The sequence below is a fragment of the Trachypithecus francoisi genome, unplaced genomic scaffold (genome assembly GCF_009764315.1).
Source record: "Trachypithecus francoisi isolate TF-2019V2 unplaced genomic scaffold, Tfra_2.0 Lachesis_group5, whole genome shotgun sequence".
NCBI lineage: Eukaryota > Metazoa > Chordata > Mammalia > Primates > Cercopithecidae > Trachypithecus > Trachypithecus francoisi.
In genome coordinates, this window is record NW_022681470.1 from 93,580,372 (window position 1) to 93,606,570 (window position 26,199).

At 44.5% G+C, this 26,199-nt stretch overlaps 1 protein-coding gene and 2 non-coding genes across 5 annotated transcripts; all 3 read left to right on the top strand.

Annotated features, from left to right (window-relative positions):
• Positions 1 to 25,392, top strand: KHDC4 (KH domain containing 4, pre-mRNA splicing factor). 3 transcript variants are annotated; one of them, XR_004434121.1, is made up of 14 exons: positions 1 to 119; positions 607 to 823; positions 6,698 to 6,826; positions 7,159 to 7,238; positions 9,639 to 9,691; positions 9,957 to 10,120; positions 10,964 to 11,175; positions 13,437 to 13,497; positions 15,565 to 15,622; positions 15,855 to 16,108; positions 20,643 to 20,816; positions 21,596 to 21,680; positions 22,344 to 22,435; positions 24,098 to 25,392. XR_004434121.1 is itself a non-coding variant. In XM_033198495.1 (14 exons), exons 1-14 carry the CDS (start codon positions 82 to 84, stop codon positions 24,295 to 24,297), a joined length of 1,845 nt encoding a protein of 614 aa, XP_033054386.1. In that variant the 5' UTR covers positions 1 to 81; the 3' UTR covers positions 24,298 to 25,392. The 3 variants fall into 3 exon arrangements, 2 of the variants coding, with proteins under 2 accessions (XP_033054386.1, XP_033054387.1); XM_033198495.1 differs by having other exon boundaries at positions 21,568 to 21,680; XM_033198496.1 differs by having other exon boundaries at positions 22,344 to 25,392.
• Positions 10,719 to 10,847, top strand: LOC117077056. The gene has a single exon (XR_004434645.1).
• LOC117077051 lies at positions 17,434 to 17,571 on the top strand. Its single transcript, XR_004434641.1, has one exon. It is a non-coding gene; the product is annotated as a small nucleolar RNA SNORA42/SNORA80 family (small nucleolar RNA).
• Positions 25,393 to 26,199: the final 807 nt, after the last annotated feature.

Sequence of the window (26,199 nt, forward strand, 5' to 3'; positions counted from 1 at the left end):
GTGCGTAAGAGCGTTGGGGGCGGAAGTGACGAGAAGGTGGTAGTCGGGTAGTTGGCGGGTGGTTGAGTAGAACCGGTCGCCATGTCCGCGGGGAGCGCGACACATCCTGGAGCTGGCGGGTACGGCTTCAGAGGCGAGGGCATCGGAGCGAGCACTGGGGCGCGGGAGAGGCGGAGGGACCCTGAGAAGCTGCGTTTAGGGTGGAGGGCCCCTTAAGTAGGAAGTAAAGGGCTGGACGTTTGGGGAGAAAGATCTTGAGCAGGCCTGGGGCCCTTAAAGAGCCGGCTGGGATCCGAGGGAGGAGGGAAACGGGGACTTTTGGAAGGGCGAGCCAAGGGGAAGGCGTAAACGAGAGCGTGCAGGATAGAGTGGAGTCTTTTGATACAGGTGACAGTAGAAACGAAAGATTTTGGGGAAGGGTGGAAAGTGTGGGTTTGTTAAATATAGCAATAATTGTTTAAGGAGAGGGGAGTTTTAGATTTAGAAGGTGATTCGGAAGTGTAAGTGGAATATAATAGAGGGAAAATGGGGTGCTAAGGCGTAGTAAGGAAAGAATAACATACATGAAAGCTTTGAGGCCTAATGTTTTCCTTTTTCTACATGTAGGCGACGCAGCAAATGGGACCAACCAGCTCCAGCCCCACTTCTCTTCCTCCCGCCAGCGGCCCCAGGTGGGGAGGTCACCAGCAGTGGGGGAAGTCCTGGGGGCACCACAGCGGCTCCTTCAGGTGCCTTGGATGCTGCTGCTGCTGTGGCTGCCAAGATCAATGCCATGCTCATGGCAAAAGGGAAGCTGAAACCAACACAGAATGCTTCTGAGAAGGTATTTGAAGTCGAAGGGTCTCTACTAATTGCGAATTTAATAGTTGTTTTGCCAGGCGCGGTGTCTCACGCCTATAATCCAGCACTTTGGGAGGCTGAGGCGGGTGGATCACGAGGTCAGGAGTTGGAGACCAGCCTGACCAACATGTTGAAACTCCGTCTCTACTAAATGTACATAAATTAGTCGGGTATGGTGGCACGCGCCTGTAATCAGCTACTTAGGAGGCTGAGGCAGGAGAACTGCTTGAACCCAGCAGGCGGAGGTTGCAATGAGCTGAGATTATGCCACTGCAGCCTGGGCGACCCAATGAGACTCCGTCTTTTTTTTTTTTTTTTTTTTTGAGACTCCGCTCTGTCGCCCAGGCTGGAGTGCAGTGGCCGGATCTCAGCTCACTGCAAGCTCCGCCTCCCGGTTTACGCCATTGTCCTGCCTCAGCCTCCCGAGTAGCTGGGACTACAGGCGCCCGCCACCTCGCCCGGCTAGTTTTTTGTATTTTTTAGTAGAGACGGGGTTTCACCGTGTTAGCCAGGATGGTCTCGATCTCCTGACCTCGTGATCCGCCCGTCTCGGCCTCCCAAAGTGCTGGGATTACAGGCTTGAGCCACCGCGCCGGCCGCCTCCGTCTTTAAAAAAAAAAAAAAAAAAAATGGCCGGGCGCGGTGGCTCAAGCCTGTAATCCCAGCACTTTGGGAGGCCGAGACGGGCGGATCACGAGGTCAGGAGATCGAGACCATCCTGGCTAACACGGTGAAACCCCGTCTCTACTAAAAATACAAAAACTAGCCGGGCGAGGTGGCGGGCGCCTGTAGTCCCAGCTACTCGGGAGGCTGAGGCAGGAGAATGGCGTAAACCCGGGAGGCGGAGCTTGCAGTGAGCTGAGATCTGGCCACTGCACTCCAGTCCGGGCGACAGAGCGCGACTCCGCCTCAAAAAAAAAAAAAAAGTTTGTAATTCTGTAATCACATAATAATTTGTGTTAGTAAAGGATAAAATGGATATAGTAGTTGAGAGAGCATTCAGTTTTGGAATGTTCCAGAAGACATTTTGTTACAAATACATACGAGGCATTTTTGATTGGGCTGATTACATTTATGGATGAAATACCTTGTCTTGTCCTTGTCCACTTAGTTCAACTTAAGTTCTATTTCCATAGTCATTTAAAGCAACATAACATGTTTTTAATATATGTGCTTTTTCCCTGAACTCAAAGGAGAAGTTCAGGTAAATCAAGTGAGCCCCATAGTGTCATCTCTAATTAGAACCTGTAGGGTTTTATTTATTTATTTATTTTTTGATAGAGTCTCACTCTGTCTCCCAGCCTGAAGTGCAGTAGTGGGGTGATCTCGGCTCACTACAACCTCTGTCTCCTGGGTTCAAGTGATTCTGCTGCCTTAGCCTCCCAAGTAGCTGGGGTTACAGGTGCATGCCACCATGCCCGGCTAATTTTTTTTTGTATTTTTAGTAGACAGGGTTTCGCTATGTTGATCAGGCTCATCTCGGCCTCCCAAAGTGCTAGGATTACATGTATGAGCCACCATGTGCAGCCTATTGTTTGCAAAGATTGTTTTATGAGGAAAAATTAAAAGCATCTTGACAAAGATGTAATGCTCCTTGTATATTAAGATTCTTAATACTGATGTTAATAGTTTAAGCTCTTTTTTCCCTTAAAATAATAATCTTTAGATAGTTGACCTCAGCAGGATACATAAACACTGAATTTAGAATCATAAAACCTAAAAACCCAGAATCCATAATTTGAAACCCAGAATCCACAGTTACTGGTTACATGGCTTTGGCATAACGAAACTCAGCTTTCTCATTGGAAATATATACCTGCATTGTGTAGTGCAGTAGTCACTAGCCTCATGTGGCAATTTAAATTAAAATTAAGGGGCTGAGTGTGGTGGCTCACACCTGTAGTCCCAGCTCCTCTGTAATTCTTCTTGGATTCTTGGAAGGCTGAGGTGGAAAGATCACCTGAGCCTAGGAGCTTGAGGCTGCGTTGAGCTGTCATTTTGCCATTGCACTCCAGCCTGAGCATCAGAGTGAGACCTTGTCTAAATAATAAAAATAATTAAATACATTATCAGCCTCCATAACTGTGAGAAATAAATTCCTGTTGTTAAAGCAAAAAGCAAGGCAAAACCAAACAAAATACAATTTAAAATTTAGACCTTTAGTCACATTAGCCACATGTCAGGTGCTCAACAGACACGTGGCTAAATGGTTACCATATTGGAGTGATAGACTAGAACACCTGTCACCAAAAGTTCTCTTAGACAACATTGATAAGTACTATTAAAGGCGGTCATAAGGATTCATTGAGATGATAATGTAAATGAATACTGGCCGGGCGCGGTGGCTCAAGCCTGTAATCCCAGCACTTTGGGAGGCCGAGACGGGCGGATCACGAGGTCAGGAGATCGAGACCATCCTGGCTAACACGGTGAAACCCCGTCTCTACTAAAAAAATACAAAAAACTAGCTGGGCGCGGTGGCGGGCGCCTGTAGTCCCAGCTACTCCGGAGGCTGAGGCAGGAGAATGGCGTGAACCCGGGAGGCGGAGCTTGCAGTGAGCTGAGATCCGGCCACTGCACTCCAGCCTGGGCGACAGAGCGAGACTCCGTCTCAAAAAAAAAAAAAAAAAAAAAACAATGTAAATGAATACTATAGGGGGTTAAATAAAGGTAAGGTGATATTGTTGAGTTGTATTTAGTTTTGCCTCCACATTTAAAAAATGTATTTAATGCACAAAGTAAACAATATCTTACCTTCTAGACATAGGTTGGGGAGATAGGCCCCTATAGTCCCAGCTACTCAGGAGGTTAAGGCAGGTCAGTGGTTCACTTGAGGCCAGAAGTTCAAGACCAACCTGGGCAACATGCTGAAACCCTGTCTCTACAGAAAAGACAAAAACAATTAGCTAGGTGTGATGCATGCCTGTGGTCCCAGGGTCTGGCTTGATTGCCCAGGCAGTGACTGTGCAGTGGCACAGTTACGTAGTATGTACTCCGAAGTAGTAGGACTATAGTCGCATGCCACTGTGCCCAGCTAATTTTTTTTTTATTTTTGGAAGAGATGGGTTTGCCATGTTGCCCAGACTGCTTCAGCCTCCCAAAGTGGTGGGATTACAGGCATGAGCCTGTTTGGTTGGTTCGTTCATTCGTTCTTTCTTTCTGTCTTTCTGTCTGTCTTTCTTTCTGTCTTTCTGGATTTTCATGTGATAGAGTCTTGCTCTGTTGCCCAGGCTGGAGTTCAGTGGCGCAATCACTGCTTACTGCTGCCTCAGCCTCTTGAGTAGCTGGGACTACAGTCTCATGCCACCATGCCCAGCTAATGTTTTGTATTTTTTGTAGAGATGTGGTTTTGCCATGTTACCCAGGCTGGTCTGAAACTCATGGGCTCAAGTGAGCCACCCGGCCCAGCCTTTTTTTTTGTAATTTATTTATTTATTTTTGAGATGGAGTTTCACTCTTGTTGCCCAGGCTGGAGTGCAATGGCATGATCTCGGCTCATTGCAACCTGTGCCTCCCGGCTTCAAGCGATTCTCCTGCCTCAGCCTCCAGAGTAGCTGGGATTACAGGCACAAACCACCACACCTGGCTAATTTTGTATTTTTACTAGAGTCAGGGTTTCACCATATTGACCAGGCTGGTCACGAACTCCTTGTAGTTTAAATTGAAAGAAACTAGATCAGGTTTTACCATCTTTTTTTTTTTTTTTTTTTGAGGCGGAGTCTCGCTCTGTCGCCCGGACTGGAGTGCAGTGGCCAGATCTCAGCTCACTGCAAGCTCCGCCTCCCGGGTTTATGCCATTCTCCTGCCTCAGCCTCCCGAGTAGCTGGGACTACAGGCGCCCGCCGCCTCGCCCGGCTAGTTTTTGTATTTTTAGTAGAGACGGGGTTTCACCGTGTTCGCCGGGATGGTCTCGATCTCCTGACCTCGTGATCCGCCCGTCTCAGCCTCCCAAAGTGCTGGGATTACAGGCTTGAGCCACTGTGCCCGGCCAGGTTTTACCATCTTAATGGCTTTTCATTCTTCTTTGTTCTTCCGTAATAGAGTGAGGAATGATTAGTTAGATACAATTTAAGGGCTTTTGAGAACTTTACAAGGATGGAATTAGTTGGATTTTATGTTATGATTGTGGGAGTGGCACAAAAACAACTTCCTATTATACGCTTGAAGTATATGTGTTGTGTGCGTTGCTTCTCTACCTTCTATTATGTTTTACTCCATGTACAGCCAACTAACTGAGCTATAGAGTATCATAACTTTGCTCTTTAATTTTCTTTCTGAAGGTTGTAGCTTCTAGTCCCTAGGGCTTCTATAATTAGGTGGTCATAAAAATGCACATAGGGCTGGCCGGGCGCGGTGGCTCAAGCCTGTAATCCCAGCACTTTGGGAGGCCGAGGCGGGCCGATCACGAGGTCAGGAGATCGAGACCATCCTGGCTAACATGGTGAAACCCTGTCTCTACTAAAAAAATACAAAAAACTAGCCGGGTGAGGTGGTGGGCGCCTGTAGTCCCAGCTACTCGGGAGGCTGAGGCAGGAGAATGGCGTAAACCCGGGAGGCGGAGCTTGCAGTGAGCTGAGATCCGGCCACTGCACTCCAGCCTGGGCGACAGAGCGAGACTCCGTCTCAAAAAAAAGAAAAAAAAAATGCACATAGGGCTAAGGTCACAGAGAAATCTTGATTGTGGCCTTCAAGCAGATTGACTTTATTTAGTGAGGTTTTTGTTTGCTTGTTAATTCGTTTATGAAGAATGACCAACTGTGTTTACAGGCAGATGAAGGGAAGTGTAGGGAGGTGCGGGATTTGGGAAAGGATAGTTGTATTTTGGTTGACTAAAAGGCTTTATCTAGGCTGAGCACAGTGCTCATGCCTGTAATCCCAGCACTTTGGGAGTCCAAGGTGGGCAGATCACCTGAGGTCAGGAGCTCGAGACCAGCCTGGCCAACATGGTGAAACCCCATCTCTACTAAAAATACGAAAATGAACTGGATTTGTTGGCTCATACCTGTAATCTCAGCTACTCAGGAGGCTGAGGCAGGAGAATCATTTGAACTTGGGAGGCGGACATTGCAGTCAGCTGGGATTGTGCCACTGCATTCCAGCCTGGGTGATAGAGTGAGACTTCATCTCAAGAAAAAATAAAAATAGGCCGGGTGTGGTGGCTCAAGCCTGTAATCCCAGCACTTTGGGAGGCCGAGACGGGCGGATCACGAGGTCAGGAGTTCGAGACCATCCTGGCGAACACGGTGAAACCCCGTCTCTACTGAAAAATACAAAAAGCTAGCCCGGCGAGGTGGCGGGCGCCTGTAGTCCCAGCTACTCGGGAGGCTGAGGCAGGAGAATGGCGTGAACCTGGGAGGCGGAGCTTGCAGTGAGCTGAGATCTGGCCACAGCACTCCAGCCTGGGCGGCAGAGCGAGACTCCGTCTCAAAAAAAAAAAAAAATAAAAATAAAAAATAAATAAAAAATAAAAAATAAAAATAAAAATAAAAAAATAGGCCAGGCGTGGTGGCTCATGCCTGTAATCCCAGCAGTTTGGCAGGCTAAGGCGGGTGGATCATGAGGTCAGGAGTTTGAGACCAGCCTGACCAATATGGCAAAACCTCATCCCTACTATAAGTAGAAAAATTAGCCAGGCATGGTGGTGCCCACCTGTAATCCCAGCTACTCAGGAGGCTGAGGCAGGAGAATCGCTTGAACCCGGGAGGTGGAGGTTGCAGTGAGCTGAGATCACACCACTGCACTCCATCCTGGGCGACAGAAAGAGACTCCGTCTCAAGTAAATAAATGAATAAACTTTAAAAAAAGAAGACTTTATCTCACCATAAAAACCTTTTAATCTAATTTCTCTTTTTTCTAGCTTCAGGCTCCTAGCAAAGGCCTAACTAGCAATAAAAGCAAGGATGACCTGGTGGTAGCTGAAGTAGAAATTAATGATGTGCCTCTCACATGTAGGAACTTGCTGACTCGAGGACAGACTCAAGATGAGGTGAGGAGGCATTGGGACTCTTTGGGGAAGGTGGTGAGTGGATTCAGATAAAGAAGACCTCTGAATAGACAGGTGTTAGATATTTATTAGTGAGTTTGGGTCATGGTCTCTGAAGTCAGAACTGGGTTTAATTTAACTTCAGAGGAGGATAATGAAATGGATATAAATGAATTCTCTGCATTGATTTGAGTAAGAAACCATGAAATAAAAATTTCAGATATAGGAGAGAATTCATTCCTTCTTACTTGGTCGAATGAGTGAATGGGAAGAAAATCTGTCTGCCATTGAAATCAACCAATTGCCACATCTTCATTGAACATTTCCTTTTTTAGATCAGCCGCCTTAGTGGGGCTGCAGTATCAACTCGAGGGAGGTTCATGACAACTGAGGAAAAAGCCAAAGTGGGAGCAGGGTACGTATTCTCTTGTTTATGGAAGGGTTGGGTGTATGACTCACATTAGTCTCATGTTTTTCATCCGTAGGTAATACGTGTACACGATATTTGATTCGAGGTTTGAGGGGTATGTGTGTGCACACTGTATAGCAGAATTCTGGATATCAAACAGATACAAGATGATGGGAGCTGCTTTTGGACTTTTATTTCACATTTAATGTTTTTATTGGAGGGAACAAATTATAGGAAAGTGTAAAAGAAGATACTAACCACTAACATTTAATGTATATACTTTTTTTCTTTTTTCTGTCCCATATGATCTGCAGAAATAATGTATATACTTCCCTTTTTTTTTTTTTTTTAATTTGAAATGGAGTCTTGCTCTGTCACCCAGGCTGGATTGCAGTGGCACGATCTTGGCTCACTTTAAGCTCCGCCTTCCGAATTCACGCCATTCTCCTGCCTCATTCTCCTGAGTAGGTGGGACTACAGGCACCTGCTACCACGCCCGGCTAATTTTTTGTATTTTTAGTAGAGATGGTGCTTCACCATGTTAACCAGGACGTTCTCAATCTCCTGACCTTGTGATCCGCCCACCTTGGCCTCCCAAAGTGCTGGGATTACAGGCGTGAGCCACTGCACGCGGCCATGTATATACTTCTTAACTTTTTTCTGTGGAAATAGTTACCCTCACAAATGGGCTCATATATATATTTTTTGTCTTTATGATGGTTATACGTTGTGATTATTCAGGTAAAGACTTAATCTGTTTCATTTCATTCCTTCCATCATTCAGTGTTTGAGTTTCTCTTCACTGTCGGTTGATAGGTACTTAGGAAATGCAACATTTTTAACATTAGCTTAAACTACACAAAATAAGTAACAAAATTTACTTCCTACCCCAAGCCAAGAATTTATTTATTTATTTAGAGATGGAGTGTTTGCTCTTGTCACCCGGGCTGGAGTGCAGTGGCGCCATCTCGTCCCACTGCAACCTCTTCCTCCCGGGTTCAAGCAATTCTCTGGCCTCAGCCTCCCACATAGCTGGGATTACAAGCGTGCGCCACCGCACCCAGCTACATTTTGTATTTTTAGTAGAGATGGGGTTTCACAATATTGGCAATATTGTCTTGACTCCTGACCTTGGGTGGTCCCCCCGCCTCGGCCTCCCGAAGTGCTGGGATTACAGGCGTGAGCCACTGCGCCTGGCCCCAAGAATATATTTAAACTTTCTATATATTTTGGTTGCTGTTTTGAACTTTGTCTTTAAAAAGTTATTTTTATCTGCCACTTTTTATTAACTGTATATGGTTATTGATCACTTTATTATAATTTAAGTCATCTTAACATTTAGAATCTAAATTATCAGTTGATGTGGGCCTTAAGAGGTTTCTCTATATGCATGATCAATCTTTCCCCATTAATTTTGTGTGTGTGTGTGTTGTTTTTTTTTTTTGAGACAGAGTCTGGCTCTGTTGCCCAGGCGGGAGTGCAGTGGCATGATCTTGGGTCACTGCAACCTCCACCTCCTGGGTTCAAGCGATTCTTGTGCCTCAGCCTCCTCAGTAGCTTGGACTACAGGCATGCCACCATGCCCAGCTAATTTTTGTTATTTCAGTAGAGATGGGGTTTTGCTTTGTTGGCCAGGCTGGTCTCAAACTCTTGGCCTCATGTGATCTGCCCACCTCAGCCTCCCAAAGTGCTGGGATTACAGGCATGAGCCACAGCACCCGGTTTGCCCCATTGATTTGGATAAACAAGACCACATTTGTTTATAACCTATTAGCCAGCAAAAAGGAATTCTGTTCTTAAATATTGGGTTATCTCCATAGACTGGAAAATCATGATAGTGAATCCATAAGAACAGATTTGATCTGAAATCTGTTGGCCAGTTGACTTTTAAGATCAAGAAGTTTATAGCCGGGCACAGTGGCTCAAGCCTGTAATCCCCGCACTTTGGGAGGCCGAGACAGGTGGATCACGAGGTCAGGAGATCGAGATCATTCTGGCCTACACGGTGAAACCCCATCTCTACTAAAAAATACAAAAAAAAAAAACTAGCCGGGCGAGATGGCGGGCGCCTGTAGTCCCAGCTACTGGGGAGGCTGAGGCAGGAGAATGGCGTGAACCTGGGAGGCGGAGCTTGCAGTGAGCTGAGATCCGGTCACTGCACTCCAACCAGGGCGACAGAGCGAGACTCCCGTCTCAAAAAAAAAAAAAAAAAAAAGATCAAGAAGTTTATTTGTTCCCCAGCTGTTAAGGCATGTTCTTAGACATTAGCAAAAACCCTTCTAATGTATATAGTCCCTTTTGGTTATTTGGAAACTTGAAACAGTACAAATTAGATCTGGTGACCCATTTGACTCCTTTTTTGGTTCTGACCATGTTGAGATCATCCTTTTTTGTTTCTCTTTATAGGGATCGTCCATTATATCTTCATGTTCAGGGCCAGACACGGGAATTAGTGGACAGTAAGTAATGTTTTTGGCTCGCGTAGCACTTTTTGTGAAGAACAAAGTACAGGGGTCTGTATAGCAAGTTGGCAGACTGTCCCTGATGGCTGTTCTAGCCCTTGTTCATGAACCGTACACGAATTTGTATGGGAGTTTAGAGGGGTTGACAGCCGCATACTTGGGTAATGTATAAAGCGGATTTACGTGTGAGTGATTGAACACTGGCCTGCCTGGGCACTAGTCAGTTCATTCCATTCGGTTTTACTGTTTGTGTTTTTCCAAGGAGCTGTAAACCGGATCAAAGAAATTATCACCAATGGAGTGGTAAAAGCTGCCACAGGAACAAGTCCAACTTTTAATGGTGCAACAGTAACTGTCTATCACCAGCCAGCACCCATCGCTCAGTTGTCTCCAGCTGTTAGCCAGAAGCCTCCCTTCCAGTCAGGGGTATGTTTTGGGGAGGGATCATTAATAGCTTTATCATTTCTATAAAAATGATACGTGCCATCCAGGTGCAGTGGCTCATTCCTGTAATCCCAGCACTTTGGGAGGCCGAGGTGGGTGGATCATTTGAGATCAGGAATTTGAGACCAGCCTGACCAACACGGTGAAACCCCATCTCTACTAAAAATACAAACCTTACCTGGGCATGGTGGCAGGCGCCTGTAACCTCAGCTACTTGGGAGGTTCAGGCAGGAGAATTGCTTGAACCTGGAAGGTGGAGGTTGCAGTGAGCCGAGACCATGCCACTGCACTCTAGCCTGGGCCACAGAGCAAGACTCCATCTCAAAAAAAAAAATAATAATAATAAGACATGTGCCAAGTAATACATATAAAGAAGAAAAAAAAATCGTCAAATTCTAATCCCGAAAGTTACCTGCCATAGGTATTCTGTTAGTGTGTTATCCAGCTCTCCACAATATAATGAACAGCTGAGCACATATCTCTTCATATTGATATGTTCTAGAAAGGAGATTGATAGAGCAGAAGGTATGGTACATTTTGAAGTTAGTGGTTTTAGTTTGTATTTGTAAACTTGATGATAACTGGAGGACTAAGAAGGCTGAGTCTGATGAAGCAAGACTTTGCTGATACATTCCTCCTAGAAAAAAGGGTTGGAGAGAGCAGCCTTCACTGAAGAGTATCACAGGGCTGACTGTGCTACCCAACACTCTATCCCAGTTTTACAGGAGACTGTCTTTGCTATAATTTCTTATTGACTTATTTCAAAGATTGAGGATTTAATTATATATTCTCTGTTTAATATGAAGTATTCTTTTCTTCCTACAGATGCATTATGTTCAAGATAAATTATTTGTGGGTCTAGAACATGCTGTGCCCACTTTTAATGTTAAGGAGAAGGTGGAAGGTCCAGGCTGCTCCTATTTGCAGCACATTCAGATTGAAACAGGTGCCAAAGTCTTCCTGCGGGGCAAAGGTTCAGGCTGCATTGAGCCAGCATCTGGCCGAGAAGCTTTTGAGCCTATGTATATTTACATCAGGTATGGATGCATAGGGCAGGGGACATGTGAATTCTTGTCAACTTGTTGGTACAGTCAGGAGTGATTCAGAAGGAGCAAGAGAAAATGGGGTGTAATTAATAGTAACATGAGGGATTTAGGTAAATGCTAGGAGTAATTATAATTAGTTAAATAAATTGTAGAATTGGGGCATGGTGGCTCATGCCTATAATCCCAACACTTCTGGAGGCCAAGGCGTAGGACCACTTTAGCCCAGGAGTTTGAGGCCAGCCTGGGCAACATAGCGAAACCCCATCTCTACAAAAAAATTAAAGAAATTAGGCTGGGCGCGGTGGCTCACACCTGTAATCCCAGCACTTTGGGAGGCTGAGGCGGGCAGATCACGAGATCAGGAGATCGAAACCATCCTGGCTAACAAGGTGAAACCCCGTCTCTACTAAAAATACAAAAAATTAGCCGGGCGTAGTGGCGGGCACCTGTAGTCCCAGCTACTCGGGAGACTGAGGCAGGAGAATGGCGTGAACCCGGGAGATGGAGCTTGCAGTGAGCCGAGATGGTGCCACTGCACTCAAGCCTGGGCAACAGAGCAAGACTCCATCTCAAAAAAAAAAAAAAGTCAGATGTGGTGGTGCACACCTATAATCCCAGCTCAGGAGGCTGAGGCAGGAGGATGGCTTGAGCCCAGGAGGTTAAGGCTGCAGGTAGCTGTGTGTGCACCACTGCACTCCAGATTGGGTGACTGAGTGAGACCCTGTCTTAAACCAGGTGCGGTGGCTCACACCTGTAATCCCATCACTTTGGGAGACCAAGGCAGGTGGATCACTTGGGGTCAGGAGTTCGAGACCACCCTGGCCAACACGGTGAAACCCTGTCTCTACTAAAAGTACAAAAATTAGCCAGGTGTGGTGGCAGGCACCTGTAATCCCAGCAACTCAGGAGACTGAGGTAGGAGAATTGCTTGAAACCCAGAGGTGGAGGTTGCAGTGAGCTGAGACTGCGCCATTGCACTCCAACCTAGGCGACAGAGCAAGACTCTGTGTTAGCCAGGATGGTCTCCATCTCCTGACCTCGTGATCCGCCTGTCTCAGCCTCCCAAAGTGGTGGGATTACAGGCTTGAGCCACCGCGCCCGGCCTATATTCAAATCTTTTGGTTTTTTACAAGTCTGTACAAAAGTGAATCTTGGCCTGTAATCCCAGCACTTTCAGAGGCCTAGGCAGGCGGATCACAAGGTCAGGAGATCGAGACCATCCTGGTTAACACGGTGAAATCCTGTCTCTACTAAAAGTAGAACAAAAATAGCCAGGCATGGTGGCGGGCACCTGTAGTGCCAGCAACTCAGGAGGCTGAGAGGCAGGAGAATGGCATGAACCCGGGAGGCAGAGCTTGCAGCGAGCCAAGATGGCGCCACTGCACTCCAGCCTGGGCCACAGAGCGAGACTCCCTCTAAGAGTAGCTGGGACTACAGGCGCCCGCCAACACGCCTGGCTAATTTTTTGTATTTTTGGTAGAGACAGGGTTTCACCGTGTTAGTCAGGATGGTCTCGATCTCCTGACCTTGCAATCTGCCCATCTCGGCCTCCCAAAGTATTGGGATTACAGGCGTGAGCCACCACACCTGGCCAAAAAAAGTGAATCTTAAAGTGAGCTGTGATAAGCCTGAAATAATTTTCTTGTTTTTTTTTTTTTGAGGCGGAGTCTCGCTCTGTCGCCTGGACTGGAGTGCAGTGGCCAGATCTCAGCTCACTGCAAGCTCTGCCTCCTGGGTTTACGCCATTCTCCTGCCTCAGCCTCCCGAGTAGCTGGGACTACAGGCGCCCGCCACCTCGCCCGGCTAGTTTTTGTATTTTTAGTAGAGACGGGGTTTCACCGTGTTAGCCAGGATGGTCTCGATCTCCTGACCTCGTGATCCGCCTGTCTCGGCCTCCCAAAGTGCTGGGATTACAGGCTTGAGCCACCGCGCCCGGCCAATAATTTTCATTTAAACCTGTATCAATATTAAAACACTTTATAGTAATTTTATGAACTTTAAAATATTTTTATATCAAGAAGTACCATTACTCAGAGAAAGACTAATAAAATATTTGTGGTAATGATAATAGTTATATCTTAAAAGACTTACGTTATTTTGTGTTTCTGTTTTGTGATTTTCAGAGGCCTAGATTTTGAGCTATAGTAAATGTATTAATGTAGATTTGTAAAATAGCATGAAAAAATGAAAGCAGAATTCTGCATCTTTTATTTATTTTTCTCTCCTTTGAATTCCTGGTTATTTCTTTGCAGTCACCCCAAACCAGAAGGCCTGGCTGCTGCCAAGAAGCTTTGTGAGAATCTTTTGCAAACAGTGAGTTGTATTTGTCTGATACTCATTCAGAAAAGCAGTTGCCGTTTTGGAGTATGTCTTAACTGTTTCTTTCACCTGTTTAGTTTCCTAGTACTGCTATAACAAGTTACTGCAGTTGGGTGGCTTAAAATAACACAAATTTATTCTATCACAGTTCAGGAAGCAGTCTGAAATCAAGGTGCTGGCAGAATTGGTTCCTTCTGGAGTCTGAGAGAGAAATCATCCCATGCCTCTCCTCTCTCCTAGCACCTGGTCATTGTGTTGGTTTGCTATTTTTTTTTTGTTTTTTTTTTGAGACGGAGTCTCGCTCGGAGTCTCGCTATGTCACCCAGGCTGGAGTGCAATGGCGCCATCTCGGCTCACTGTAAGCTCTGCCTCCCAGGTTCACGCCATTCTCCTGCCTCAGCCTCACGAGTAGCTGGGACTACAGGCGCCTGCCACCACACCCAGCTAATTTTTTGTATTTTTAGTAGAGAAGGAGTTTCACCATGTTAGCCAGGATGGTCTCAATCTCCTGACCTTGTGATCCGCCCACTTCGGCCTCCCAAAGTGCTGGGATTACAGGCATGAACCACCGTGCCCGGCCCATTGTGTTGGTTTTGGCTTATATTAGCATAGCTCCAGTCTGAAGTAAGGGTAGAGCTATAATAATTTAAAACCAGTTAGACATGTTTGGGGGATGATTGCTCATTTGATTATGCATTCTTTTTTCCGTAAACAACCAAAAGTTAAACCTTAGGACTGTCTTTATAGCACTTAAAGGAAATCAGGTTTTGGACTGAATATGTTCAACCTTGTGTTCTCTGGTACCTTATGGGTAGCTTATAGTGTTGTTTTTTTTTTTTTTTTTTTTTTTTTTTTTGAGACAGAGTCTCTGTCGCCCAGGCCAATCTCAGCTCACTGCAACCTCCATCTCCCAGGTTCACGTCATTCTCCTGCCTCAGCCTCCTGAGTAGCTGGGACTACAGATGCCCACCACCATACTCGGCTTAAGTTTTTTGTATTTTTAGGAGAGACGGGGTTTTACTCTCTTAGCCAGGATGGTCTTGATCTCCTGACCTCGTGATCTGCCCGCCTGGGCCTCCCACAGTGCTGGGATTACAGGCATGAGCCACTGCGCCTGGCCTTGTTTGTTTGTTTTTTTACTTTGTTTTGTTTTTTTTTACTTCCTTTGTTTTTTTTTTACATATCACCTGATTTACCAACCCTTGTACCAGATAACTTTCTTGACCATTTCCCATCTTTTTGTTGGTACTTGAGGTTATGGACTTAATAATATATAGGAAGGAAGTATGAGGAAAATACTAAACCCCTTAGTAAACCATGAGTAAACCTTGAGGAAAAGTCACCCAGTAAATGTGAATGAATGAGGTCTCATCAGTTATACTAACAACTTGGAAGTTTCCTAGTTACTTAATTTCTGTGGCTTTCTAAATGATTTTGTACCCCAGAATTGAGTATACTTTAGGGGATTCAGGATTATTCATGCTCTTAATGCCCAAAATTGGCTTACTAGTTTATAGATCTGCCTTATTAAAATGTTGAGGTGGGCTGGACGCGGTGGCTCATGCCTGTAATCCCAGCACTTAGGGAGGCCAAGGCGGGTGGATAACGAGGTCAGAAGTTCGAGACCAGCCTGGCCAACATAGTGAAACCCCCATGTCTACTAAATATACAAAAACTAGCTGGGTGTGGTGGCACGCACCTGTAGTCCCAGCTACTTGGGAGGCTGAGGCAGGAGAATCGCTTAAACCTTGGAGGTGGAGGTTGCAGTGAGCTGAGACCATGCCATTACATTGTAGCCTGGGTGACAGAGTGAGACGGTCTCAAAAAAAAAGGTTGCAGTGATACGAGATCGCACCACTGCTCTCCAGCCTGGGTGACAGAGTGAGACTATATCTCAAAAAAAAAAAAAAAAAAGTAGGTTAAACCAGTTTAAATTTGATTGGAACATCAGTAGATATATTTTAATTGCTAATGGCTTTGGTCCTAGAATTATATAATCAGACCCTTGTAAATACACAGCTTGGGCTGTCCCATGTTAATTTGTTTCCCCCTCTCTTTCAGGTTCATGCTGAATATTCTAGATTTGTGAATCAGATTAATACTGCTGTACCCTTACCAGGTGTGTACATCTTGAAGTGTTTAAAAAATATTTTGCTAGTGATAGTTATGTGTAACTATGATACTGGAGGCTAGACTGTGCCAGGGCACTATTAATGTTCCCTTTAATTTAGGGTAATTTGGAAAGCCATTCATGCCTCAGTATTTTTCTTCCCTAGATATTAAGTTTAATATTCAGCTAAATTGTCTCATTCTGCTGCAGCTGATTAAACACTTTTTTTCTTCCCCCTCAGGCTATACACAACCCTCTGCTATAAGTAGTGTCCCTCCTCAACCACCATATTATCCATCCAATGGCTATCAGTCTGGTTACCCTGTTGTTCCCCCTCCTCAGCAGCCAGTTCAACCTCCCTACGGAGTACCAAGCATAGTGCCACCAGCTGTTTCATTAGCACCTGGAGTCTTGCCGGCATTACCTACTGGAGTTCCACCTGTGCCAACACAATACCCGATAACACAAGTGCAGCCTCCAGCTAGCACTGGACAGGTAGGATGTCAGGATATGCAACAAGATACTACTGAATTTAGGAAAAACTGGGGAAAGAGGGGAAGTAGTGGTATTCCAGAAATAAATCATGTAATGTGGAATGTTTTTTTCCTGTCTTCTGTGTTCCTACCACCAACCTACCTGAATATTTTGGATTAGCGTGTATGTGTGTATGTCATCCTAAAGTTTATATTTTCACAGTCTTGCACACCAAATCACTGTTTAAAGTGGGGCTGGTGGGCACACTTGCTATAAAGGGTCAGGTAGCAAATATTTTAGGCTTTAAGGGCCATACATTCTCTGTCACAACTATCACACTTGGTAGTTGTAGTGCAGAAGCAGCCCGTGGATAATACCTCAATGCATAAGCATAGCTGTACTCCAATAGAACTTTATTTATAAAACAGGTGGCAGGCCACAATCATAGTTTGCCATACCCTTGGCCATTGTTTGCCTAACCTTGCCTTTGCAGTGTTAACAAAGTCCTCAAGGAGAATGGGGCTACCTTCACCACACCTCTCAGTGATTGGAACTGAGTTACAATTTCACATCTTAGGAGGAAACATAATCTCAGCATTTGGGGAGGCCAAGGCAGGAGGACTGCTGTAGCTCAGGAGTTTGAGACCAGCCTAGGCAACATAGTGAGACCCCATCTCTACAAAAAAATTAACTGGACATGGTGGCACATACCTGTATTTCAGCTACTTAAGAGGCTGAGGTGGGAGGATCCCTTGAGCCTAGGAGGTCACGGATGCAGTGAACCAAGATGGTGCCAGTGCACTCCAGCCTCAGTGACAGAGTGAGACACTGTGTCTCAAAAAAAAAAAAACATTATGTAAGAGATATATAAATTTTTCAAATGTAAGGATTATAAATGCTGGTATGTTTCTTTTATAACTTAAGAAATGTATACTTACATTTTTTTTTTTTTTTTGAGATGGAGTGTCGCTCTGTCACCCAGGCTGGAGTGCAGTGGCACCTCTCGGCTCACTGCAAGCTCCGCCTCCCAGGTTCACGCCATTCTCCTGTCTCAGCCTCCCAAGTAGCTGGGACTATAGGCGCCCACCACCACACCTGGCTAATTTTTTTGTATTTTTGGTAGAGATGGGGTTTCACTGTGTTAGCCAGGATGGTCTCGATCTCTTGACCTCATTATCCGACCGCCTTGGCCTCCCCAAGTCCTGGAATTAGGGATGTGAGCCACCGCACCTGGCCACAATTTCTTAAATCGTGAAAGTAGAATTGTAGGAAAAGAGTAGATGTCTGGATGATAATCTGGATGGTTTATATACTGGTCTTAGAGGCAGGGGAGAGACTTCATGAGAGCATGGTAATGGATTTATGGTGGGTCCTTCGCTGTGGGCCTCTCATAGTGTACCCATGCCAGAGTAAATGGCAGCCTCAAACCATTGCCCAGCCCCCTTAACCTGTGGGCTGTGAGCACTGAAGGGGGTTGCACAGTGTATAACAGAAAAACTATGAACTAAATTTTATTTGTAGTCCCTGGTAAAATTTATTTATTTTATTTTTATTTATTTTTTTTATTATTGTTTTTTGAGACGGAGTCTCGCTCTGTCGCCCAGGCTAGAGTGCAGTGGTACCATCTCGGCTCACTGCAAGCTCTGCCTCCCAGGTTCATGCCATTCTCCTGCCTTAACCTCCAAAGTAACCGGGACTACAAGCGCCCTCCACCACGCCTGGCTGATTGTTTTGTATTTTTAGTGGAGACGGGGTTTCACCTTGTTAGCCAGGATGGTCTCGATCTCCTGACCTCATGATCCGCCCACCTTGGACTCCCAAAGTGCTGGGATTACAGGCGTGAGCCACCGTGCCTGGCCTTACTTACTTTATTTTGAGAAGAATCTCACTCTGACGCTAAGGCTGGAGTATAGTGGTGTGATCTTGGCTCACTGCAACCTCCGCCTCCTAGGTTCAAGTGATTATCCTGCCTCAGCCTCCCGAGTAGCTAGGATTATGGGCACATGCCACCACGCCCAGCTAATTTTTGTATTTTTAGTAGAGATGGGGTTTTGCCATTTTGGCCAGGCCGGTCATGAACTCCTGACCTCAGGTGATCCGCGGCCTCGGCCTTCCAAAATGCTAGGATTACGGTGCTAGTATTACAGGCATGAGCCACCGTGCCCGGCCGAAATTATTTTAATTTTTATATTTAGACAGCTCTGTAGGTCCCCACTTTTGAGTGTCAGTCCTTTGTAATTGGGAAGCAATACAGCAGAGTGGTTAAAAGCAGGGAGTTAAGGTGGCTGTGTTGGCTCATGTACCTGTAATCCCAGCACTTTGGGAGGTCAAGGCGGGTGGATCACTTGAGGTCAGGAGTTCAAGACCAGCCTGGTCAACATGGTGAAACCCTGTCTCTACTAAAAATATAAAAATTAGTTGGGTGTGGTGTTGGGCACCTATAATCCTAGCTACTCGGGAGGCCGAGGCAGGAGAATGCTTAAACCCAGGAGGCAGAGGTTGCAGTGAGCCGAGATCGCATCACTGCACTGCAGCCTGGGTGACAAGCAAAACTCAAAAAAAAAAGCTGTGAGTTAGAATTAGATTGACAGCGTTCATCATGCTTTCCCATTTTTGAGCTGTGTGATTATGGGATGTAACTTGACCTGTCTAGCGTTTGGTTTTCCTTAGATGTAAAATGGGCACAGTGATAAAAATCTAAGAGGTTTGTGAGTATTAAGTAAGATGATCCAGGCCGGGCACGGTGGCTCAAGCCTGTAATCCCAGCACTTTGGGAGGCCGAGACGGGCGGATCACGAGGTCAGGAGATCGAGACCATCCTGGCTAACACGGTGAAACCCTGTCTCTACTAAAAATACAAAAAAACTAGCCGGGCGAGGTGGCGGGCGCCTGTAGTCCCAGCTACTCCGGAGGCTGAGGCAGGAGAATGGCGTAAACCTGGGAGGCGGAGCTTGCAGTGAGCTGAGATCCGGCCACTGCACTCCAGCCCGAGCGACAGAGCAAGACTCCGTCTCAAAAAAAAAAAAAAAGATGATCCAATCTGCCAATAAATGTTAGCTGTGTTATTAATACAGTCAGCCACCTTACAACGTTTTAGTCAGTGATAGACTGCATATATGATGCTTGTTCTGTAAAATTGTAGTAGCATATTTTTACTGTACCTTTTCTACATTTAGATACACAAATACTTACCATTGTGTTACAGCATTCAGTACAGTAACATGCTATACAGGATTGTAGCCTAGAAACAGTAGGCCATATCATATAGCCTATGTGTGTAGTAGGCTATTTTAATCTTAAGTTTGTATAAGTACACGTTTGTTCAATGACAAAATCGCCTTGCAGTGCATTTATCAAAACATTCCCACTGGCGTAGTGGCTCACACTCGGCGTAGTGGCTCACATCTGTAATCCCAGTACTTTGGGAAGCTGAGACAGGTGGATCACAAGTACAAAAAAAAATTAGTAGTGCATGGTGGCACGTGCGTGTAGTCCCTCGGCAGGCTGAGGCAAGAGAAGCACTTGAACCTGGTAGGCAGAGGTTGTAGTGTCCCTCCGCAGGCTGAGGCAAGAGAAGCGCTTGAACCTGGTAGGCAGAGGTTGTAGTGAGCCGAGATCGCACCATTGCACGCCAGCCTGGGAGACAGAGCAAGACTGAGACTCTGTCTCAAGACAAAACAAAACACGTATTACCATTGCTAAGCAACACATGGCTGTATAGAGTTTTCTCTTCAGACCTGCCTATTCTTCTGTAATATATATATTGTCTTTTGATACCCCTTATTCCTTTTTGGAACAACATCTTCAAACATTAGACTTAATCTTGACATAGTAACTTACTAATAACTAAGGGAGTGGAAGAGAAATTGCTTCTTCCACAAGCATTAGCAGCATTTATAAATTACAGAAAGCTTATTACAGAAAGCTAATCACGTTGACTGTCAGTGGTTGGAGTTCTGTTTGTTAATGGTCATGTTTGCTTCTAGTAGCCCAAATGCACAACAGAGTTTTCTTAAAAGTCCAAAGCACTGGGCCGGGCACAGTGGCTTAAGCCTGTAATCCCAGCACTTGGGGAGGCCGAGACGGGCGGATCACGAGGTCAGGAGATCGAGACCGTACTGGCAAACACGGTGAAACCCCGTCTCTACTAAAAATGAAAAAAAAAAACTAGCTGGGCATGGCGGCGGGCGCCTGTAGTCCCAGCTGCTCGGGAGGCTGAGGCAGGAGAATGGCGTGAACCCGGGAGGCGGAGGTTGCAGTGAGCTGAGATTGCGCCACTGCACTCCAACCTGGGCGACAGAGCCAGACTCCGTCTCAAAAAAAAAAAAAAAAGTTCAAAGCACTGTATATAGGTTGTCAATTTCATGTTTCCCTAGGATGAAGGTGAGAAGGCTAGGTGATACTGTTACCAAATTATACATGAAGGAAACTAAGGACCTGAAGATGTAAAATTCATATGATACTTACTGATCCTTAAAGTATATTGTAATCATTGTTTACTTATTCCTTGGGCATTCTCACACTTTTTTTCTTCCTTGGTTTGTTTTGGTCCCAGAGTCCGATGGGTGGTCCTTTTATTCCTGCTGCTCCTGTCAAAACTGCCTTGCCTGCTGGCCCCCAGCCCCAGCCCCAGCCCCAGCCCCCACTCCCAAGTCAGCCCCAGGCACAGAAGAGACGATTCACAGAGGAGCTACCAGATGAACGGGAATCTGGACTGCTTGGATACCAGGTTAAATAAAATACCCTGTTTTCCTATCTTCATCTTATTCTCCTACTATATTCTCCCTTTAAAAAAGATAAATTCACGTCATTCTCCAGCACTAGGATTTCTGCTCTCTGGAATTTATTTTGGTTAGGTTTTTTATCCTATTCAACAGACTCTTGAAAGCCTCTGAGAGTTCTTACTTTCTTATACATCTCACTCAAAGCTATTGATCTACCAATATGTGGCTTGTATTTAAAACCTTGGCTTTCAATGGTGCTCTTTTACCCTCCACCTAAAAAAGAGAGTGATATTTCCCTCCAGTCTCCCCACCCCGCAAGACTGCTAGAAAAGGAGTGATTCTGTACATGTAATTGTAAAGTTAGCCACTAAAGTTAAAAAGATTCTTAATTTGCAGTTTTGGTGCAATTTTATCAGAAGTACCTTTCCATTTTGTCAGAATCCTTGAATCATTCTTTAAACCAAAATTTTTTTTATGGTTTCTAGCTAGGTTTATAGAAACTAGTTGAGCTATGGGCAGTCAGTTAAAAACAGGCTATAGATAGCATAATGAATTATCACCCCTGTCCAAGTCCTACAGAGAAAAAAAAATCCCTACTTTTGACTACAGTTACACAGCAAATCCCAAAGAGCTTTGTAGTAGTTTAACTTACTACAACTTATCAGAAAGATGAGGCACTTGACAGTTACATTAAGGAGCTAAAGTCAATACAGCAGTTGTAGATTTGCTAATGCCACTGTATTTTTCTGCTCATAGCATGGACCCATTCATATGACTAATTTAGGTACAGGCTTCTCCAGTCAGAATGAGATTGAAGGTGCAGGATCGAAGCCAGCAAGTTCCTCAGGCAAAGAGAGAGAGAGGGACAGGTAAGTTGGAATAATTATGCAAATATATTCAGATTTCATTTGTTTGCACCATTAGTCAGAGTAGTGATCATTGCTATGAGCTTAAGTATTCTGAAACTGAAATGAAATCTTTGAATCAAATATGCATCTGTTTGTTGTAATTGATGCAATGAAGGAAAAGATAATGATAGGCCTTTTACAGACTTAGAAGCAGTTATACTCAACTTTGAATAATTTATTACTTGTTCAGACATCTTTCTTGACTTCCATTGTCCGCATCTTGGCCATTTTCCTAAGGATAGACAGTAACAGAAATGTTATATAATTCAGCTATTTTTGCTACTTTAGAATTATTAGAATATCATGGATGGAAGTACATGAATGTGGGATTTCAGCCTGCCACACAGTGCTTGAATTTACCTTTCTTACATTAGTATATTAACCTTCATAAGAAAGGAGCTGATATCGTTCCATAACAGTTCATTCGATTTTTGTCATGGCAATTGCTGTGTAGATGGGCATTATACTTTTATAAAGGGGCTGTGGGAAGGTGGAAGCAGTTGAAATTAATAGTTAAGATGAATTTGAAGGATTGTCTGCAGACTTAATTGCACTTCTAATCCACTGGATAAGTTAAGAAAATTTAAGTTGTCTGAAAGAAAGTTTCATTTTGTCTTTCAATAGGCAGTTGATGCCTCCACCAGCCTTTCCAGTGACTGGAATAAAAACAGAGTCCGATGAAAGGAATGGGTCTGGGACCTTAACAGGGAGCCATGGTGAGTGTGGTATAGCTGGGGGAACAGGGGAATGACTAAGACTGGTCTAGAGCTATTAGTTTTCTCAGCCAGGCGCAGTGGCTCACGCCTGTAATCCCAGCACTTTGGGAGGCCAAGATGGGTGAATCACCTAAGGTCAGGAGTTTAAGACCAGCTTGGCCAATATAGTAAAACCCCATCTCTACTAAAAATACAAAAACTAGTGGGCATGGTGGTGGGCACCTGTAATCCCAGCTACTCAGGGGGTTGAGGCAGGAGAATTGCTTCAGCCTGGGAGGTGGAGGTTGCAGTAAGCCAAGATTAGACCACTGCCCTCCAGCCTGGGCAGTAGAGCAAGACTCCATCTCATAAATAAATAAATACATAAATAAAGCTATTAGTTTTCTAACCTGATGTTCATTCAGGTGTTTAATCCAACCTCTGTAATCTATTAGCCAGTGAAAATACTTTTGGGCCGGGCACGGTGGCTCACGCCTGTAATCCCAGCACTTTGGGAGGCCAAGGTGGGCGGATCACCTGAGGTCAGGAGTTTGAGACCAGCGTGGCTAACAAGGTGAAACCCCATCTCTACTAAAAATAGAAAAATTAAGCTGGACATGGTAGTGCATGCCTGTAATCCCAGCGACTTGGAAAGCTGAGGCAGGAGAATCGCTTGAACTTGGGAGGTGGAGGTTGCAGTGAGCCGAGATCACACCACTGCATTCCAGCCTGGGCAATAGAGTGAGACTCTGTCTCAAAAAAAAGGAAGAGAAAGAGAAAATAGTTTTTAAAAAATTGTATACAGATAACCTTTGATTTCCAACCAACGTGTTGTTTTGAGACAGAGAGAGAAAAAATAGTTTGAAAAAATTATATACAGACAACCTTTTATTTCCAACCAATGTGTATCTAGAAAAGAGTCGACTTATTTTATACATAGCATCACTGAATATTAATGAGTAGTAGGTCATTTAAAAATCCTGTTGCCTGGAGAATGGCGTGAACCCGGGAGGTGGAGCTTGCAGTGAGCTGAGATCCGGCTACTGCACTCCAGCCTGGGCGACAGAGCGAGACTCCATCTCAAAAAAAAAAAAAATCCTGTTGCCTATATTGTGTGAATACCAGGAGGTCATCTGATACGGACTTAATAAAGGTTGATTTTGCTTTGTATTGGGAGCTGAGCCACACACCTCCCCTTATAGCTCTATTGGTCAGTAATGGTCAGTTTGTGGCTGTTAGGAAAATGTTGCTTTTTAGCATCCCAAATCCTGTAGAGGTACATGGGATATTTTGTTCTTTGCTTGTACTCATAAAAATGAACAGAAGAAAAGACGTTTTTTTCTTTTCTTAACTTCTTTTCTTTTAACTCTTTAAAAGGTGAAATATCATCCCTCGAGACTCACTTGCTAACTTTCCTTTTTTTCTTTTTTTTTCTTTTTTTTGTGTTTCTTTTTTCTTTCTCTGTTTTCTTACATGGTTCTGGTGGATTCACATTTGCTGATGCTGGTGCTGTTTTTCGTGTGATCTTCAACGTTTTTGGGTGACCATTGACCCTGTGACCTCAAAATGGTGTCCAACTAACCACTTAAAATTAACATCTTTTTTTTTTAATTAACGAATTTATGGTATTTTTTTTTTTTCCCTTGGTGGGGATGGGGTTGGGGTTGTTTTTCTCTATTTTAGATTATCCAGCCAAGAAGATGAAAACTACAGAGAAGGGATTTGGCTTGGTGGCTTATGCCGCAGATTCATCTGACGAAGAGGAGGAACATGGAGGTCATAAAAATGCAAGTAGTTTTCCACAGGGCTGGAGTTTGGGATACCAGTATCCTTCATCACAACCACGAGCTAAACAACAGATGCCATTCTGGATGGCTCCCTAGGAAACAGTGGAACAGAGTTTTGACCCTCAGTGACTCTTCTTAGCAATAATGCATGCATTTGATTTAACAAGACTCTGGGGCCTGTGCTGGGAACCAACTTGGACTTTGCAGAAGTTTGAGATTCAGTGCCGCCCTTTCTTAAAGGGGTTCCTTAACAACAACAACAACAACAACAAAAACAAAAATCCTTATTTCTGCAGTGGCATAGAATCTGTTAAAATTTAATTAGAATCACAAACTTATCTCAGAAGCTTTTTAACAGTTCGTGAAATGTGCTTGTCCAACAAAGCATCCTAACAGGGTCATTCCCATACACATTTGACCTGGTCCAGCCTTTTCCAAATGAATAGACCCAATTCTGACATAAAGAAAGTTTTATTTGTATTTTACTACTGTTTGGTCAATTTTGATACATAACTGGTTACAAACAGAGCCTTACTATTTATTAGTGGGGAAATTATTTTAAGACCGTCCTTTTCAATATTTAATTCTGACAGATCTGCATCCCTGTTTCATTTTGGATTCTTTCTGTTTTGGAAAATGCTGTCTCATTTAAAACTGTTGGATGTAGCTGGATCCTGGATAGGAAAATGAAGTTATTTTTTCATTGTTTTTTAATTGGGGTGATCCAGAGCTGGCACCTTCAGGCACATTGGTCTCATAGCCATTACTGTTTTTATTGCCCTTCTAAGATCCTGTCTTCAGCTGGGTCAGAGAAAACTTCCTGACTAAAACTGGTCAGAACTCATCACAGAAATGAAACACAGCGGTCTGTCTCTCTCAGAACTGGTTGCAGCTAAAATAGAGAGATCTGACTGCTGGCTATAGGATTTTGGACTTAATGACTGAAATTGCAACTTGTCCTTTTTCTTGGCATTACAGGTTTTGCCAAAAGAACTTTTTTTGTATCAAATATTGATGTGTGAAAGTGAAGGAGCTAGTCTGCTGAACCAGGAATAGTTTGAGATATTGAACTGTCATTTTTGCACATTTGAATACTTTGCAGGCTGGCTTTGTATAAACTTACCCTCTGGTTTCCTATATGTTGTAAATATGTAGACCATAATTTCATTATAAATAAATGTATAAATATTCTGCTTGTGGTTTCTGTTTTCTTCCACAACCCATCCATACACTAAAATTCATAAACTTTTTTACTCATAGCATAATGCAACTATAACATTACCAGAAAAATACATATACAGACCCCAAGGTTTGCATATAGTTCCAAGAGTTATGTAACTGCAAAATGTACCCTTAAAGTTCAAATGAAAATGTTAAGGATGGCCGGGCGCGGTGGCTCAAGCCTGTAATCCCAGCACTTTGGGAGGCCGAGACGGGCGGATCACGAGGTCAGGAGATCGAGACCATACTGGCTAACATGGTGAAACCCCGTCTCTACTAAAAATTACAAAAAAAAAACTAGCCGGGCGAGGTGGCGGGCGCCTGTAGTCGCAGCTACTCGGGAGGCTGAGGCAGGAGAATGGCGTAAACCCGGGAGGCGGAGCTTGCAGTGAGCTGAGAGCCGGCCACTGCACTCCAACCAGCCTGGGTGACAGAGCGAGACTCCGTCTCAAAAAAAAAAAAAAATTAAGGATTATTATGCTGGATATTTTCCATTTTCATATTTTAGCCCTCCTTTATTAGAGTATTAAAAGGACTTCACGACTGAAGCAGATTTTAAAGGAAATATGTTACTCTTGGAAAGACATTTTATTTTATTTTTTTTTGAGATGGAATCTCGCTCTGTTGCCCAGGCTGGAGTGCAATGGTGCAATCTTGGCTCAGTGCATCCTCCACCTTCTGGGTCCTGGGTTTAAGTGATTCTCCCAGCCTCAGCCTCCTGAGTAACTGGGATGATTACAGGCACCTACCACCATGCCCAACTAATTTTTGTATTTT